General features: G+C 60.0%; 4 protein-coding genes across 4 annotated transcripts; all 4 read right to left on the bottom strand.

Annotated features, from left to right (window-relative positions):
- Positions 1-1,909: 1,909 nt before the first annotated feature.
- Positions 1,910-3,379, bottom strand: LDBPK_332470 (succinyl-coA:3-ketoacid-coenzyme A transferase, mitochondrial precursor, putative; the record flags this gene model as incomplete). Its single annotated transcript, XM_003864024.1, has 1 exon — positions 1,910-3,379. The coding sequence occupies one exon, from the start codon at positions 3,377-3,379 to the stop codon at positions 1,910-1,912; it is 1,470 nt and encodes a 489-aa protein (XP_003864072.1).
- A 1,259-nt stretch (positions 3,380-4,638) lies between these two features.
- LDBPK_332460 (hypothetical protein, unknown function) lies at positions 4,639-7,836 on the bottom strand (the record flags this gene model as incomplete). Its single annotated transcript, XM_003864023.1, has 1 exon — positions 4,639-7,836. One exon carries the CDS (start codon positions 7,834-7,836, stop codon positions 4,639-4,641), a length of 3,198 nt encoding a protein of 1,065 aa, XP_003864071.1.
- Positions 7,837-10,287: 2,451 nt separating this feature from the next.
- Positions 10,288-12,645, bottom strand: LDBPK_332450 (cell division cycle 45 (CDC45), putative; the record flags this gene model as incomplete). The annotated part of the gene is made up of 1 exon (XM_003864022.1): positions 10,288-12,645. The coding sequence occupies one exon, from the start codon at positions 12,643-12,645 to the stop codon at positions 10,288-10,290; it is 2,358 nt and encodes a 785-aa protein (XP_003864070.1).
- A 1,240-nt stretch (positions 12,646-13,885) lies between these two features.
- Positions 13,886-15,463, bottom strand: LDBPK_332440 (hypothetical protein, conserved; the record flags this gene model as incomplete). The annotated part of the gene is made up of 1 exon (XM_003864021.1): positions 13,886-15,463. The coding sequence occupies one exon, from the start codon at positions 15,461-15,463 to the stop codon at positions 13,886-13,888; it is 1,578 nt and encodes a 525-aa protein (XP_003864069.1).
- Positions 15,464-16,775: the final 1,312 nt, after the last annotated feature.

Here is a 16,775-nt window from a genome sequence, read left to right as displayed (position 1 = left end):
TCGGGAAGGAAGCGGGCAAAGCCCAGCGTGCCCCTCCCGCCCTCCTTCTGCTGCAGCATTCGCCTGACCTTCTGCAAGCTGCGAAGCAAAACAGAGAGGAAAACGCTCGTCTGTATACGCGTCCGGCCCATGCAGCGGTGCTGCGCGCCAACACACAACCACCAGCTGTCCCTCTCACAGGCGAATGGGCACCTAGCAGCCCTACACCGCAGACAGCACACACCACTTCCCTTGCTGGTTTCGAGTTCGTCTTTTTCCACCGTAGGGGCGGTCTTACCGTGCGCGTGTGCTTGTGCTGGCACCTGACAAGAGAGCAGCGTGTACGACAGAGGGGAGAGGGGGCAGAGAGGAGAGGAGAGGAAGGTGGAAAGGCGCGCAGCAGAGCATCGAGTGCAAACTGCAGAGAAGGCGAGAGCCGTCGGCGAGAAGTGGTGTGGGAGGGCGTCGGGAAGGAAGCGGGCAAAGCCCAGCGTGCCCCTCCCGCCCTCCTTCTGCTGCAGCATTCGCCTGACCTTCTGCAAGCTGCGAAGCAAAACAGAGAGGAAAACGCTCGTCTGTATACGCGTCCGGCCCATGCAGCGGTGCTGCGCGCCAACACACAACCACCAGCTGTCCCTCTCACAGGCGAATGGGCACCTAGCAGCCCTACACCGCAGACAGCACACACCACTTCCCTTGCTGGTTTCGAGTTCGTCTTTTTCCACCGTAGGTGGTGTGTTGATGGATGCACTGTGCATCAACGCAGCCAAACGCAATAATAGAAGACGGAAGGAAGCGCGGAGAGGGAAACAGGTTTAAGAAAGGGAGGAGGGAAGAGAGTTGCTGACGTCTTCGCATCACCTCTTAAGAATTAGTTACACATCACTCTGCACACGCGCGGCCACGCCGCAGCCCCCCTCCCTCCCCATCGCGTGGTGCCACGCAGCCGCAGGCGCGCACGGTACAGCAATGCGCCGGCGCATTCATCGGAGCACGGCCCCTGCGTCACACACCACACCCACCCACACGCGCTCTTCAGGTCGCCTCACAGCCGCGGCCGCTATGCCGCTCGCCATTCGATGCATCCCCCTCGGGGTGGCACTCGGGCTCCCCCCTCTCTCCACCTCTGTAGGCAGCGTGAGGGCCAGGCGGGATGAGCTCGATTCACGCTGCCATGCTATATGCGCGGTACACACGTGTTCGCTGCCGCAGGTCGCTCCAACGCAACGCCGATCCACGACCTGACCGCCGGCATGCCCGTGGCGATGCACCGCTCTGACCCCCTCACACCGTAGGTGCTTGACCGTGTCGCCACCGGAAGCGCGGCGTTCGGCACTTGACAGGGATACTGTGGAGGGGGGGGCTGCATGGCTTCCCCACAGAGAGTGAGGGTGCACTGGCCCTTGTGGTGCCACGCACTGAGGGGTGTCGTCCCCGTCATCCGCGGAGGAGAAAAACGAGAAAAGAGAGGGAGCAAAACGCAGATAGGGGTGCTGTGCGCATGTGCTAGTCCTCGACGAAGCGTCGAAGGAAAAGTGCGAGCGTTGGCGCAGACGACGACAAGCGAAGGGGGCTGACGACGCTCCCGAGAGTATACATACATATATATATATACATATATATATACGTATATGACAAAAAAAAAGAAAGGGGGCCGCTCTCTTCTGCAGCTCTCACAGTGAAGAATTGTATATGCACCGACGAGCCAGCACATACCGGTCACCGGCGCCTTCACCAGACGTTCGCTACGCTCGCAGAGGAGGCTTCAAGGTATGCTCCGCGGCGTCGGAGAATATATAGAATGCTTAAATAGGCATCGAGAGCAGTCAGAGGCGCCTCGCAGCTTCGAGGTGAAAAGGGCCTCCCGCTCTAGGGTCATCCATGATACGATCAGCACCGTCAGGCCGCGAGATACGCATGGCCCACCCGTTTAGCCGGATACGGGGGCTGCGTATGCTATCGGTTTCACCTTGTCCACTTCGAAGTGAGCAGCAGTGCACTTCTTGATGTCGTCCACTGTCAGACCCTCCGCGACCTCCTTCAGCACGAGATGTTTGTCGATCACGTCAAACACGGCTTTTTCCGTGATGATGCGGGTCACGCAATGCAGGCCCGTCACGGGCAGCGAACACCTCTCCACAAGCTTCGAGTCGCCTCTCTTGTTGCAGTGTGACATCGTCACCACCACGCGAGAGCCGCTCGCGACGAGGTCCATCGCACCACCAGGGCCGTTGACGAGCTTGCCGGGGATACCCCAGTTCGCGAGGTCGCCGTTCGACGAAACCTCAAGCGCACCCAGCATCGTCAGGTTCATGTGGCCGCCGCGAATCATCGCGAACGACGTCGCGCTGTCGAAGCACGCTGCTCCCGGCAGGAAGGAGATCGTCTGCTTTCCGGCATTGATCCAGTCGGCGCTCACCTTGTCCGCTGTCGGGAACGGGCCCATGCCCAACAGCCCGTTCTCAGAATGCAGCGTCACCGTCACGCCGGCGGGCATATAGTTCGCCGCCTCCGTCGGGATGCCGATGCCGAGGTTCGCATACATGCCGTCTGCAAACTCCAGCGCCGCCCGCCGCGCGATCTTCTGGCGGTCGTCGTTCGGGTTCACGCTGCTCGGCTCTGCGCCGCTACCGGACACCGTTCGCTTCTCGATGGGCACCTCGTACGACGCCTGCACAACGCGGTGCACGTACACGCCAGGCAAGTGCACGTCGTCCGGGTGGATTTCGCCGTTCTCTACTACCTGCTCCACTTCCGCGATCACGCGCCGCCCACACTGCGCAGCGGGGATGTTGAAGTTGCGCGCAGTCCCGCGGAACACAAGGTTGCCGCTCTTGTCCGCCTTCAGCGCCTTCACAATCGCGTAATCCGGCCGGATCGTCTTCTCCAGAACGTACCACCGATTCCCGAACTGCCGCGTCTCCTTCGGCTCCGAGATGACACACGGCACGCCGTTCTTGTCGTACCGGATAATCTGCCCTCCTGTCTGACGCTGCGTGCCGTACGCCGTCGCCGTGTAGAAGGCAGGGATGCCCGCGCCGCCGGCACGCATGCGCTCCGCCAGTGTTCCTTGCGGCACAAACTCCAGCTCAACGTCGCCCTCGAGGTAGCGCCTCTTAAAGATCTTGTTCATGCCCACAAACGAACAGCACATGCGGCGCACCTGCTTCGTCTCGATGAGACGGGCGAGACCAAAGCCGTCGATACCCGCCGAGTCCGTGTAGAGAATCATCTCCTTTACACCCTTTTTGCACATGGCGCTGATGACAGCGTCCGGCACACCACTGCAGCCAAATCCGCCGACCGCGACAGAGATGCCGTCCGTCATGTCCGCGACGGCCTCCTCCAAGGACTGTACCTTGTTGAGGCCGACGAGGCGCCAGAAGTTACGGCGAAGCATAATAGCGATGCGAGGTGGTGGCCAGATACGTTTTCGTTCTGGACGATGATGTTTTTTTTTTTTGGTTGGTGCTTTCGGTTGTGCTCACTATCCACGCGGATATGTCGGCGGAGGAGCGCACACGGATGGCAGCAACGTGAAAATATAAAAGAAAAATTAAAAAGGGAGGGAATTAAACAGAAAAAGCACGAGAAGTGCGACAAGGGACAGCAGACGAAGCTGTTAAACAAGCACTTTTGATGGGGGACACACCGACACGCTTGTCTCGGAGGAGAGCAGCACGTGAGGGGGTGGGGGAAAAAAGGGGGAAGGGTGGAGCGACGGAGGACGAAGGTTCGCTTGCGTTAGGCGTGGGGCACAGCAAGGGGAAAGAGGCTGCGAGAAGAAGCACCGCGACCAGGACGGTCGTGTCATCGTAGGTAGCGACCGTACGAGGACGGGAGGCGGGACAGGTGTAAGGATGCGCAAGTGATGATAGGGGTAAGGCGGGGAGTGGTGCGTAAGAAAAACAGAGCCACGCCCATGCATGCGCGTGGGTTTGGGAAGGGGAAGGTATGGGTGGAGGGAAGGCGTGAGTGCCCCGGTTCACATCCGTGTTTCGTGTGTGTGGGTGTGTGGGTGCGGGGAAGGGTGGGGGTTGTTTTGTGGGAGAAAGAGATGAACCAAACGGAAGAAGACGAGTAAGCGAGGATGTACGGTGGTGCGCAAAGGATTTGTGCGAGCGAAGAGATCCGGTCGGCTCGCGTCTGCATCGACTGGGCAACAAGGCTACGGGAAAAGCGAAGCTAGGGGGGCTTTCATGCTCCCTTGTGCATCCACGGGGGGCACCAGAGAGGTGCGAGCGGTGTTGTTGGTCTTCTCTGAGAAAGGAGAAGGCGCAAAGAGATGGGCGGCGCACAACACGCGAAAGGGCACGAGAAAAGAGAGACGGGAGCCGTTCACGGGCATGCTGCAACGGACGAAGCCGAAAAGAGAGGGCGGGCGAGGGCGGGAGTATGCCCGCGGAGCGAAGAAAAACAAAAACAGCGGTAAAGATTGCATTTGGAGAGCAGCGCGTGCACGAAAAGGATGGGAGAACGCCGTGAAAGGAGCGCTGATGAGGCAGGAGGAAGAGGGCTCTCGCTGAGCAGAGGTGGCACACAAGCAAAGATGCAAAACACAGCTGCCGTTGCCGCTGCTCCTCGTTTTTTTTTTCTGTTCACCTCGCCACTCGAAAAAAGTGCGCGCCTGGCCTCACAGGCACACGCGCGCAAGCATGCTCACGCGGAGAGAAGAGTGCCGCCGTCCGCCTTTAAGCGCATCTTTCCGGACAGCACCTCGGAGAGACGCGATGGCCCGCGGTGTGGCACGAATGGGCTCATCTCATGACTGGCTGATAGCTGCGCGTTTTGTCCCTGCCGTGCTCGCTCTAGTTCGTCGTCTGCGGGATCAGTGCCGATATCAGCAGACGCGGCCCTCAGTGCGGACGCAACGTGGGCGTCTTTCGCATGGCTCATCGTGTCGCACGCAAAAGTCCCTGCCCCCGCCCCGGGACGCCGCAGAAGCGTCAAAGCATCTTCGATTCGCTCCCGCACGCCGTCCACCGCCTCCACGATGGCGTCCTGCCAATCCTGCAGACGCTGCTGTCGCCGTGCCTCGCGTGTCTCCTCTGCGTCTCGGATATTGTCCAGCACCCGCCCCACATTGCGCAGTTCCTGCGTCGCTTCTGCCAAGTGCGCAAAGCCTAGCCGCGCATCCGCAGAGCCGGCCACCGACTTTGCTGCCGAGTCGAGTGGCATGCAAGATGAAGCTGCTCGGCGGAGCTCGGCGGGCTTGGTGACATAGGCAGCGACGTAGGGGGATGGCTGAGAAGTAGGAGAGACGTTCATGCCCGATGGGCAAGCCTGCAGTGGTCCAGTTCCTGAAAACCAACGAGACCCATCAGGCGAGTGATGCAAGGGTGACGCTGCAAATGCTGTCATGCCGTCGTGGGAAGGCGCTGATCGCTGGAGAAGATCACGCATCTCCGCGTACACTCTCTGCTGTTGTGCGGTTCGTTTCCTGGTGGCTCCGGAAAAAGCAGTTGATGGCGACGGTGAGGGCGAATCAACGCCAAAAGAAGTGCCGCTTCCCTCGGCAAGCCGCTTCAACGGCACCTCCCGATAAGCCCCATGAGCTCCGCTCAATGAGTTGTGCACAGTGTCCCTTGCGGAGAATGACATCCGTTGGGAACGAGGAGGGGCGCAGGTCGTGTAGGCCGTATCTTGGTCCTGTTTGTGGGTGCCCAACAAGGCGTGTGCGTCGGAGAAAACTCGCTGGTAGTCCCTCAGGAGTGTGGAGCTGACCTGCTGAACATAAGCCTCCGCGCGCAAGATGGACTTGTGAACAGCGCGCACAAAAGCGAAATCGAGCAGGGGGGGAGAAAGCAGTGCGGTCGCCGCGAAGTGCACATGGTCCGTCTCGCGAGCAGGCAAACTGTTGTTCAAGTGATGCCTACCTTCTTCATGCATGGCGCGCCATCGTCCGCAAAGGACCTGCCCTGCGTCATCTCGCCATACCGTCTCGCTCGCGCAGCCACGAACGTCGGTCGCTGCTGCCTGGAGCCGCTGCGGCTCCTGCTCGAAGATCCGCTGCACATCGGCGACGGCGTCCCGTACCAGCCGGCACACAGCCACACGCATGTTCTGCACTGTATTTGTGAGGCTCTCAAGCACGGTTGTCGCGCAGCTGGAGCTGCGCAAAGACTGCACCTCCTTTTGTAGCCGGCAAATGTAGCTGCGCTCGTGGCGGAGTTGTCGCTGTGCCTCAGCAAGAGCCTCGTCATACGCGGCCTTCTCTACTGCTCCCCCATGCTTCAATGCCGCAGCGGCAGCAGCTTCGGGTGCCTTGACGCTGAACGCGTCCACCGCATCCGTGACTACGCCGACAGAAGAGCGGCGTTGCAGGATGGATTGTGTCGTCTGGCATCCTGCAACGTCCCTTCCATGAGTGCGTGAGTCTTCGTCTTGTCGGCCGCGCTCGTGCGACAGCAGCAGCTGCTGAGATTGCTCGAGTCGTGCGCGCAGCTCCTTGACTTCATTGGAAAGAACGTGCTCCGCCTTGGCTGCGCGCGCATCTGCTGCGGCCTCTCGTGCGACTCGCTGGTACCCATCCGACACGCGTGCCAGCACGACTTGCAGCAGCTGTCGATGCTGACGACAGCGCAAGAGCCCGGCGTTTGATAGACGAGCCCGTATGGGAGCGCCGCACGCGTCAGCAGATGGCGGCAAAACGGGTTTAGTGAGCTGGTGCTGTGAAAAGGGAGTTTCGAGCATCGAAGTGCCATTGGAGCCTGAGCGCGACAGCTCAGCCACGTCTTCTCCGCCCGTCGTCGAGGACGCCCGCAGCGGGGAGGAGAAAGCAGCGCTCACGCCAATGTCCTGCATGGATGAAAGCACTGCATTCAGCACCGCAGCCTCGTCAAAAAGAACCGGTGCTGCCGTTGCCTGTGCACCTTTGCTGAAGAATTCTGAAGTAGACAAGCAGTGCACAGCCTTTGCGTCTGCAGTCACATCTCGGCCAAGCGTGTGTCCTACCTGTACGTCAGCGCCTGCAACCGCTAGCGTGGTCTCCGCGGCGGCAGTTATCTGAGAGCAGAGTGATTGGAGCGCAAGCTCGGCGGCGGCAGCACGCTCCTCGGTGATCCACAGCTTCCTTTGCAGCTCCGCTAGCTGAGCAGTGACTTCGGCTGCGCGCTCAGGTTTCACGCCAGCTGCTGCTGTTCGAAAAGTCTCGCAATCTGCTGATATTCTTGCCTGCGCGGTTATCGCCTCATCTGACTGGCGCTGGCACTCCAACTGCTGCTCCAATGACTTCCGCAGCTCTTCTTGGACCTCCGACAGTTCCCTCCGCAGAGTGACCACCTCCGCAGCCAAGGCGTCAGCATTCGACTGCGCCGACATCTCGGCATTCCGCAGCATCTGCAGCTGCTCCTCGTACACCTGGCTGAGCTGCGCGAGAGCCTGCTCCTTTTCCAGTGCAAGTAGCTTTTTTTCCGATGCGTGGCGCTCCTCAACACGTGCAGACGCTGCCTCACGCTGCTGGTATCGGCGCGCCAGCTCCTCTTGGATTCGCAGAAGCGCCCCCAGCTGTTGCCGCAGCTCCTCATTTTCCATCCAAGCCCCCTCGCGTAGAGCAAGGTGTGAAGTGGTCGCCTCCTCTGCCTGCTGCGGCTGCAGCTGCGGAAACTCCACCGGGACATTCAGCGTCGCTGTTGACCGGGTCGCCCGATCGGCGCTGCTGGTGGATTTCGTCGCCGGTGACGCGCTACCCGAGGTCGGGCTCGATGCAGTCTTTGCTGGGGAAGGCGGCGCCTTGACCGCGGGACTCCGCAGCAAATCAGACGGCTTCGGCCGGGCCTCTCTCGAAGGGGGCACCGCACACGTCGGAAGAGACTGCGACAGCTGCGATGATACCGCCTCTTCTCTCTCACGCGTCATGCGCGCAGCTGCGGAAGTGTGCGACAAGGCACTGTGGGCAGTCACGCTGATAGTCGGTGGTGCACCCGGGCTGCCCTTCCTGTCATCGGCAGCGGCCAGCGTAGAGGAGAATGCAGCATCGATAGAGTCATCCGCTGGAGCTGGCGAGGCTAGCACTGCAGCTTGACGATTTTGAGAGGGGCCTTGGACATCCCAAGAGCCAAGCGCCGATCGCCCTCCAGCTTCGAGCGTCCTCGGGTCGCTAGCGTGCTCGCCCCACTCAGCCTCGCCCGTGTTCTCCGACAGCATCCACCGCTGAAGCAAGGGTGTCACGGATCGCGCGGAACGGAAGAGAGCTTGTGCTTCATGGGAACAGAAGGGCGGCGGTGGCGGAGATGGCAGCGTGTCGTCCGTCGAGTGATACGGTCGTTTGACCGACGAAAATACACCGCTAATGGTGGTGGTAAGCGCGGGTGTCAGAGGTGTGGAGGGAGCCTCCTCCATGTCTCTCTGCAGCGGCGCGGCGGCGTGCGTTGGAAGCGATGCTGACGCTCGTAGCGCACACTCGACAAGAATGAAAATGGTGATGGCGGCAGCGGAACGTGCCGGACATCAGCGCGACACCGCTGCCGGATAGATATGCGACCGCAGGGAGAGAGAAAGGGAAGCGAGTTCGTCGGTGTGCAGAAGTCTGATGTCGTAGCAGGCACAAAACGAAGCGTCAGATGCCGGAAAGACTACGATGTAGGAAAGCAAGCGTACGCACGCGCAAGCTCTGCTTTCGAAACAAGCGGGCGCTCAGTGATGAGGAAGTTTGGAGAAAAAAAAAGAAATGTGGTAGCTCTATGCTCCCGTCTATGCATAAAAATGTACTTTTATCTCTTCTCTGGTGTGTGGTTGTGGGTGGGCGTGTGTGTGTGAGAGAGACGCATCACCGATGCGCTGAGGCGAGCGGTCTGCCTAGTGTCTATTGCTGGTGTGCGATCAAGCAGCAGATGAGGTGGCTCAGTCACCATCAGAGGGGCAACCGAAAAAAAAAATTCGCTCAGCGCACAGAGGCGAGAGTGCCACACGCACCCATACACGCACGACAGTGTCCCGAAACCGCGCAGCGCGACAGAGGAGCCGACGTTAAAGGCGAGTTGCGCTGGCGGCTATAAGACGAGTGAGGTGATGGTTGCCTTGCTTCACATGCGCGTATTTTCTGCTTCGGTAGACACACACGCGATGCCGAAAAAGAGAAAGTGAGGGATATCACGTCACCTTTATCTGTGTGTGTGTGTGTGTTTCGCTTTCCCATAGAGACAAGAATGCGAAGCGGTGGGGGAGAAGAGAGAAAGAGGCCGAATTGTGAGAGATGCAGCCGGCAACGGCACCCTGAGACAAGCACGACAAGTGGAACGGGTCTGTGGAGCACGATGCAATTCGCGCACGTGCACCGCGCACAGCATCAGGCTACCGTAAGAGAGGGCATGTCTCTCTTTGCAAACTTCCCGCCCACACACCCACACACCCGCCCCCGTTTGTAGATGACGGGTAACTCAATGATCCCAACAAAGGACTTCCTTCGGCGCATCGTTGGAAGGCGACAAAAAAAAAGCGGAAGACGAGTCCGCCACTCGCCTCCCGCAGTTAGCGCGTTCCTTGCCCACTGCTTCTTTCCCTCCTTTCCCCGTGCTGGCGGGGTCGCACATATGCACTTGTCTGCGCATGCGCACCGAAACTGCTTTGTGAGGGAGGGGAAGAGGGGTTATATAGCATTATCTACTGCTCAGGATGGAGAGAACAAGAAACAGACACCGCACGTCACAGCAGCATAGCAGCGAGGCAACAGAAGAAGGTGCAGAAACGCAGGCCAAAAAAAGGGGGCACCATCATACATCAAAGAAACCTTGGCAGGGTGAGACCCAGTTGCAGTTGCCCTTCTTCGCTTGCCTCGTTGTCGCTGCTATCGCCTTTTATTGGTTTGCTCGCGTTCGTACAGCGCTGTTTCGTGATGCAGCGTGTTTGGACCATTCACGTGCATACCGGTGCCCACAGACACCCGCCGGCTGATGGCCACCCACCCATACACGCGCGCACACACATGCGTGGAAGCGTGGAAAAGCCAGCAATGCAACGCTGCGCCAGAACAACAGAAAGCACATCGCTGTAAAGGAAAAGATAAGGAGATAGGAGCATCTATGAGATGAAAAGAAAACGAGCACCGCGTACACATCAAGCGCATGCCAAGTGAAAGGAGAAATCCGCACGGCCGCCGGCGAATAGAATCATCTACACGAAATTCGCCCTATGCACACTCGAGTTCGTCGACGCGGGGGTGCGAGGAGGAGGGCAGGTGGGGAGGGGGGGGAGGCGAACCAGCAGCACTGTCTATTCTTTTCTCTGGCCTTGTCAAAGCCTTTTCCAGTCACGAGGAAAGCGAACCCACGAAACCGCCCCAAGTCCAGTGTCGCGCAGGCTCTTCTTCGACTAGTCCACCACCTCCACGGCCTCCCACTCTACATCGTCGTCATCGTACTCATCGATCGCGGGCGCACGTCTCTTGCGGAACTCGTGCTGCGGTATTGTAGTCTTCAACGACAGGAGCAGCATGCGCTCGGCCAGGTAGGTCGTATTTTCGCGACCGCGCACCTGCACCGCATTCCGCTCCACAAAGAGCTGGCGCGGCGGCGTGTGGAAGTGCTCATCTTGCATGCACCGCGCAAAGCGGTACATGGGAAGGAGTGGGGTCATGCCAGCCCCCGTGTTACCGCCGTGGGTTAGCACGACGACGTACTCGGCCGTGTCCTCCACCTGTGCACCGCCGCCAATGAAAACGCCACCAGCGGCAGTGGCGGCAGACGCTGAAGGCGCAGCCCCACTGGCCCTACTCCAGTGCACAGCAGGCGCCAACGCATCCTTGCCGGGTCCAGATGGTAAACCGCTTCCGCTGCCGCTGCTCGCCGTGGGCAGGGCCGCTAGGCGTGCCTGCGGCAAGGCGCAGGAGAGGATGAGAGGCCGCAACGCCGTCAAAGCACGCCGGTCACGCCGGCGGCTCATGGAAAGCGTGAAGAAGAGCCGCTCCGCAAGGACGGAGAGTCGCCGCATGGTGCAGAAGCTCTCCAGCGTCGGTGAGGTCTTGGCCGGGTCCGATGGCAGCGCGTAGTGAATCCCCGTGCTGCTCTGCACGTTGCCGGGCTGCATCATGGAGCCCGTCGCGTCGGCCACAGCCTGCTGCAGCGACAGCGCCCCCGCCAGTGCTTCGTGAAACAGCTTTTCGTTCGGGTCTATGTCCAGCACAGCGCTTGCGCGCCAGAACTGGCCCCGCTGAAACTCGACAAGCTTGCGCTGTGCCAACGCCGCCACCTCCTCGGGTGAAAGGCTGGCCTTCCCTGGGGGCCTCTCGATGACGTACACCGACGCTGGCGGCACCGCTGCCATCTCAGCGGTAAAGAGCTTGCACACGTCGAACGTGGACACCTCAGTGCTGTAGCCCACCTTGCGAGAGATGCACCGTATGCGATTCCTGTACGCAATGGAGTTGCCCTGAGAATTCACCCAGTTCTGCAGCTCTGCTTGTACGCGGCATAGCGCTTCGCTGCCCACATCCGTTGGCACCTCGCGCCAGGGTCGCTGTGCCATTGCGATAGACACACCACAGCGACTCGCAAGCAGCTGGCTCAGTCGCGGGCGGCCGTCCTCTACGTGATGCAGGTCGAGCGCGCTCGCCACTTGCGAATCGTACCAGATGGCGTCCCAGAGAGTGGAGTGCCGCAGCAGGTAGAGCTGCTCCTCCTCGCGATTGTTCAGCTGCATGCTATTTGTGGACGCTCGGTGATAGCTGTTGACGGCCTCGTCGGTGCGGTCGCGAAGAATGCCGCGTCGCACGCTTTGCTGAAGCGAGACAGCCTCGTGCAGCGGTGCCATCTCCACCAGGTACGTGGCGTAGTCGACGAGACGGCGCAGATACAAATCGCAGACGCCGACGGCGGCGTGCCAGAGAATCGTGTCGTGGAAGCGGTGCAACATGACTGACAAGTCGTACACCTCCACCGCACTGCTGCGACCGGCGCAAGAGCATGCGTAGTACAGCGCCTCCAAGTGCGCCGATACCTCGCCAGGTGCGCTGCGCCAGTCCACGCGATCCTGGCTCTGCGACGGGGTCGCGTCATCGTCCTCGCCATCAAAGAGGTCGGCATCCTCGTCACCGTCAGAGTCCGCGTTCTCTTCCTCCTCGCTGCTGGTGCTGATGCTGCTCTCATCGCTGTAGACGTCGGCGTTCTGCTCCCCACCGTCCTCGGTGCGCTGGCGTCGCGCGTGGCCCTCATGGCGCTTCATGTCCTGGCGGCGGCGATGCCGCCGCCGCCGCTGCGCCTCCTCGGCGCGCTGCTTTCGAAAGAAGTCATCCACCTCAACCTGTATGCGGTCGCTGCCCCAGATGATGCAGCGTTCGCCGTCCTCGCGGCGAAGATTGCCAAGGTGAAAAGGGCGGTAGGCGTCCAAGACGATGACGATGTGCCGCGTGAAATCGAAGTAGTCCTCGAGCAAAACGGGTGCACCGAGGCCCACGAGGATGAAGAGGTCGTCGATGCGCAGGCTGCTGTCATCCTCGCGCTCGCTGTCCTGCGCAAAGTTGGTTTGCTCAATAAACCACTTCAGCTCGTCATACGAGCTAGTGGGGTGCAGCTGGAAGGGGAACAGAAACACCTTCATGAGGTAGGTCAAGCTGAGGGAGGCTGCGGCCGCGTCGGCCGTTGGAGCGACAAGGACGTTGATGTTCTTTCGGGTAGACGCGTAGTAGGTGGAGATGCGCTCCCACGGCTCCGGCGCCCCGGAAGCTGTCGCCATGCTTTCTTTGGTTTTTTTCCTGCCCCTCTGCCAAGGCTTCTATTAGCGGCCTCTTTTGTTGGGCTGGACTGCTAAGGTTGGCCGGGGCAAGGAAGCAACGGTATGCACGGCCGAACACCCGTGTAGGGGCAGGGGATGGGTTGAGGTGGGTAAGCGTGTCGCCGTGAAGTGCCCCCCGCGCTGTAACTGAAGGGCAGCCCCCTCACTCGTTGCCTGTTCTATCAGTCTCTATCGTACCCCCAAAATGTGTGTGGATAACGTGGGTTGCGAATCTCAGGTAGCCTTTCTGCCTGTGAGCACACAAGCGTCATCGCCAAGTTGGCCCGGAAAGTGCTTGCGTCTGCAAGCCACTCCCGCGGTCGGAGAAAGTAGGGAGGGCGGCAGAGAACAGTGTATTGGTGTGTACGGGGGTGTGTGGGGTATGCCTACGCGGCAGCATCGGTGATCGAGAGGTCGACTAGCACACAAGGGCCATGCGCGTGTGTCACGATCGCAGGCACAAGGGAAGATGAGCAGTCGGGCTGTGGGCATTCAAAGCAGCGGATATGCAGAGCACAACAGACAGCAACAGCGCGCATGTCGCCCCAACCCCTCCCAGGGACGCCATCTCCTGATAGGACGAGGCAGCGTATCGCCCCGAAAGGTGCACCAAGCGATGAGGGAGCAGTGCTGTGGTGTATGGCGCGGATCGCAAATACAAGATCGGCCTTTTCTCGCCGCCCTCCTCCCCCTTCAAGCAGAGCGAGGCAGAAACAGAGCAGAGCCACCACACAAGCACAAAGTGAAGCCACGCACACACGCAGCCCAAACGGTACCCTCACAAGCCCCGGGTAGCACAGCGCGCGGCTTTGCCTCCTCGCTCCCAACGAGCGCGGAACGAGGCGTGGCAAATGAGAGACGATATTCTGTTTTTTTTTTCTTCGCAACGCCTTCCCTTGCGTTCCTCATGCGGCAGGCATACCAAACATATGCGGCGAGCAGCCAGAAGACACACGGACGCCCTCCTGCTATAGCAGTGCCGACACTCCGCCGCCCCATCCCTACTCTGTCGCCCATCTATTCGAACAGTGGTGCAAAACGCTCGTGTTTACAACAGCTGCAACCAAAAAGAGATGAACGCCCGCTTGAAAGAGAAGCCTCGACACCTGCGGCAACCAGAAAGAAGATGCTGTGTGCGTCGGGCAGCACAGAGGCGGATCAGGCTTCGAACTATAGCCGCAGCACGGCGCCACATAACCCCTCAGTGACCGTATGGAAAACACAGAAGAATGGTTTCGTGAATGAGGTTGCGGTCCAGCTGCTGCACCGCCTCTGCCAGCCGCTCGCAGTTCTGCGCCACGGCCATCTGTACTACATCATCTGGAAGACAGCTATCCGCTTCCGTAGCGAGTGCTCCCTCGGCCTGCGCTCGCAGCTTCCAGGCTTTGCTCACGACATCGTGTCGGCGAATGTGCCACTGGCGCATGAGCCGAAACAAACGAGGCGGCGTCACCACGTTCAGCAGTGTCTCACCCGTCACGCAAGCCATGCGAAATGTGTTGCACATCGTGTCATCCATTGTCGACCATGCCGATGACGCCGGCCAGTCGCCGGAGTCAGCAGAGATGGGCGGCTGCTCCATAAGTGTCAGAAAGCGTATGATATCCTCTGTGCCCCAATGCAGGGGATCGGTGAGGGGAAGGCGGGAGTCACCATGCGGGCTACCGAGAGCCCCCAGCACTTGCCGCACAACGTAGGCAGGGATGCCACCTGCAGCTGCGGACGTAGAAGGCGAAGCCGACTCCGAGGGAGAGCCGCTCATCGAGCACGGTTCTGCTGTAGACATGCTTGTCGCCGTCTTTGGCCTCGTGATCTCCGTTGCCGTCGGCGCTGAGCTGGTGGTGGGGGTCAGGTTCGACGATGAGAGTGCCGGTGCCGCAGCCACGTCACGGGTGTCCGGCTCGAACATGAAAGGCGGCAGCGGCACCCGTTCTGGTACCTCGGCTGCCTCTAGTGTCTCTCGTGCCTCTCGCTCTACGTTGCGCTGAGCCATGCGGTCGAGCCCGTCAAGGCCTTCCACAGACGAGAACGCACTCTCCATCGATGCGGCCGAGTACAGCTCCGCCCGGGCATCTCCTCGGTGCGCCCCTGCCTCTGGCGCGAAGGCGAGGCCCTCATCCGCCTCTGCAAACCCTTCACCGTCACCGACCTCGTGCTCCAGAAAGGCCTCGTAGCTGCTGTAGTTGCGCTCCAGCAGCCGACGCCGCTGCCTCAAGTCTGCCTCGTGCAGCTCCTCTGCTGTGGGGTAGCGCCGTGTCAAAGAACCGGGCGCCGCCGCCGCTACCCCAGCGCCCTGTGACTCACTTTCAGCCGCACCTGACGGCGGCGAGTTCTGCAGTTTCTGCTCTTCTCGCATCTTCTTGATGGACATGCGGCCCACCGTGCTGAAGCGGGCCCACTCCGGGCCGAAGTGTGCCTGGCGCACCTCCAGGCTCTCCGTGGCATTTACAAATGCCTCCTGGTCAACGTCCTTCCAGGCAGCGTAGATGCCGTCGCTCGGGTCCTCCCAGGTGCTGCGCTCACCGAAGGGATCATCTGGAGGCAATGAGCGAGACTTGATGAAGGCGCGGCTGCATCGATGCGCCTGAAAGCGTGAGTCTGCGCCCTCACCACAGCTGTGCACGCCCAGCGCACGATGATGCCGTTGAAGAAACAATGAGTAATGCGTCCCTCGCGCCACGGCTGGAACAGCAACGGCGTTTGAGGTAGCCCGCGCGCATGCACGCGTCGCTTCCGCCGCTCCCCCTGTCGCTAACCGTATCGAAGCAGTCTTGTGCATGGCTGTCTCTAGAGTGATGCACCACGAGAGAAGCAAAGAAAGACCGCCTACACACCTATGCAAAAACGCACACTTCCGCCACGCGTGCCTCCATGCGGGGCGTGTGGTGGAGGATGTTGCACCGCTTTCACTCACTTGTGGCAACAATATCGGAGTACAAGCACGAAAAACGAAAGGAAAGAGAAGCGTGATTGCGTGAAGGAGACCGTACGCATCGCACGCGTTCGCGTTCTTCTCCAAAGCCGCAGCTGCGGTTTTCCGCCTTCCGCGCGCTGGAGAAATGCGCGGGGACGGAGAGGGCAGCGTGCAGGCGGCAATCCTGCAACGGGCGTCATCGGCGGTATTCAGCACCATGTCGCCGCCTCCTGCTTGTGTCTGTGCCTGAAGACGCAAACAAAACGTAGAGTGGGAATGGCACCAAGCAGCGGTGTGAGAGAAAAGAGTGGGGTGCAGTGCTGACGCACGATCAGACTCGGAGAACCGAACAGATGAAATCCAAAGACGCAAACAGCAAAGCAAAGAAACGGAAGGGCTCTCACGTGAGCGACCAAAGACGGCGTCTTCGAAGTTCACCGTCGCGATGCGTGCAAGCTCGGCTCCATCAGTGCAAGCGCGACTCGTGCTGTCTTCCCCTCTCCATAATCTTGTGTTTGCCCCATTTCCTTTCCACCGGTCTTCCCCCTCCGCAAGAGCACGCGGGTCCATCTTCTTCGTCTCGTCTTGCCCACACGCACGAAAAACACGTTGCACGAGAAACTGCGCCAGTCGTACGCCTGAAAGGACGCACAGAAATTTAAATGCCTCTCACTTCTTTTAGTGCATGCTCGTGCGTGTGCATTTGTGTGTGTGTATGGAAAGGGGGAAAGAAGATGGGCACAGAATGGGGCGAGGAAGAAGAGGGGGGTGATGGGCACCACCACCACCACCACACTGCCGCTCCTTTCCAGAGTGCCCCCTCCCACGCACGCCGAGGAAGAAGACCAAGAGCAAATTAAAAAAAAAAAACACGAAAAGGCAGGAAGAAAAAAACGGACGCACAACGCGCGACTCGTTCCATTATCCATAGCCCAGGAACAGAAAGAAGGGGGAACAAGAGAGAAGCCGAGAGCACTCCGCACATGTGTGCCCGACACCCACAACACGGACGCACATATTCGCGCACGTACACGGAAACTCTCAGCAAGGAGAAAAACAGCGCACGGCAGACAGTGAAAGACGAGTCTATGCAAAACCTGCAAGGGCTGTAGATGGAGGCGGCATTGAATACGGAGAAGAGAAACACAAGAGTGGATGGAAGGTCGAGGGCAACGTC

The sequence above is a fragment of the Leishmania donovani genome, chromosome 33 (genome assembly GCF_000227135.1).
Source record: "Leishmania donovani BPK282A1 complete genome, chromosome 33".
Lineage (NCBI taxonomy): Eukaryota > Euglenozoa > Kinetoplastea > Trypanosomatida > Trypanosomatidae > Leishmania > Leishmania donovani.
The sequence above is the reverse complement of the archived record's forward strand: the minus strand, read 5'-3'. Positions and strand labels throughout refer to the sequence as shown.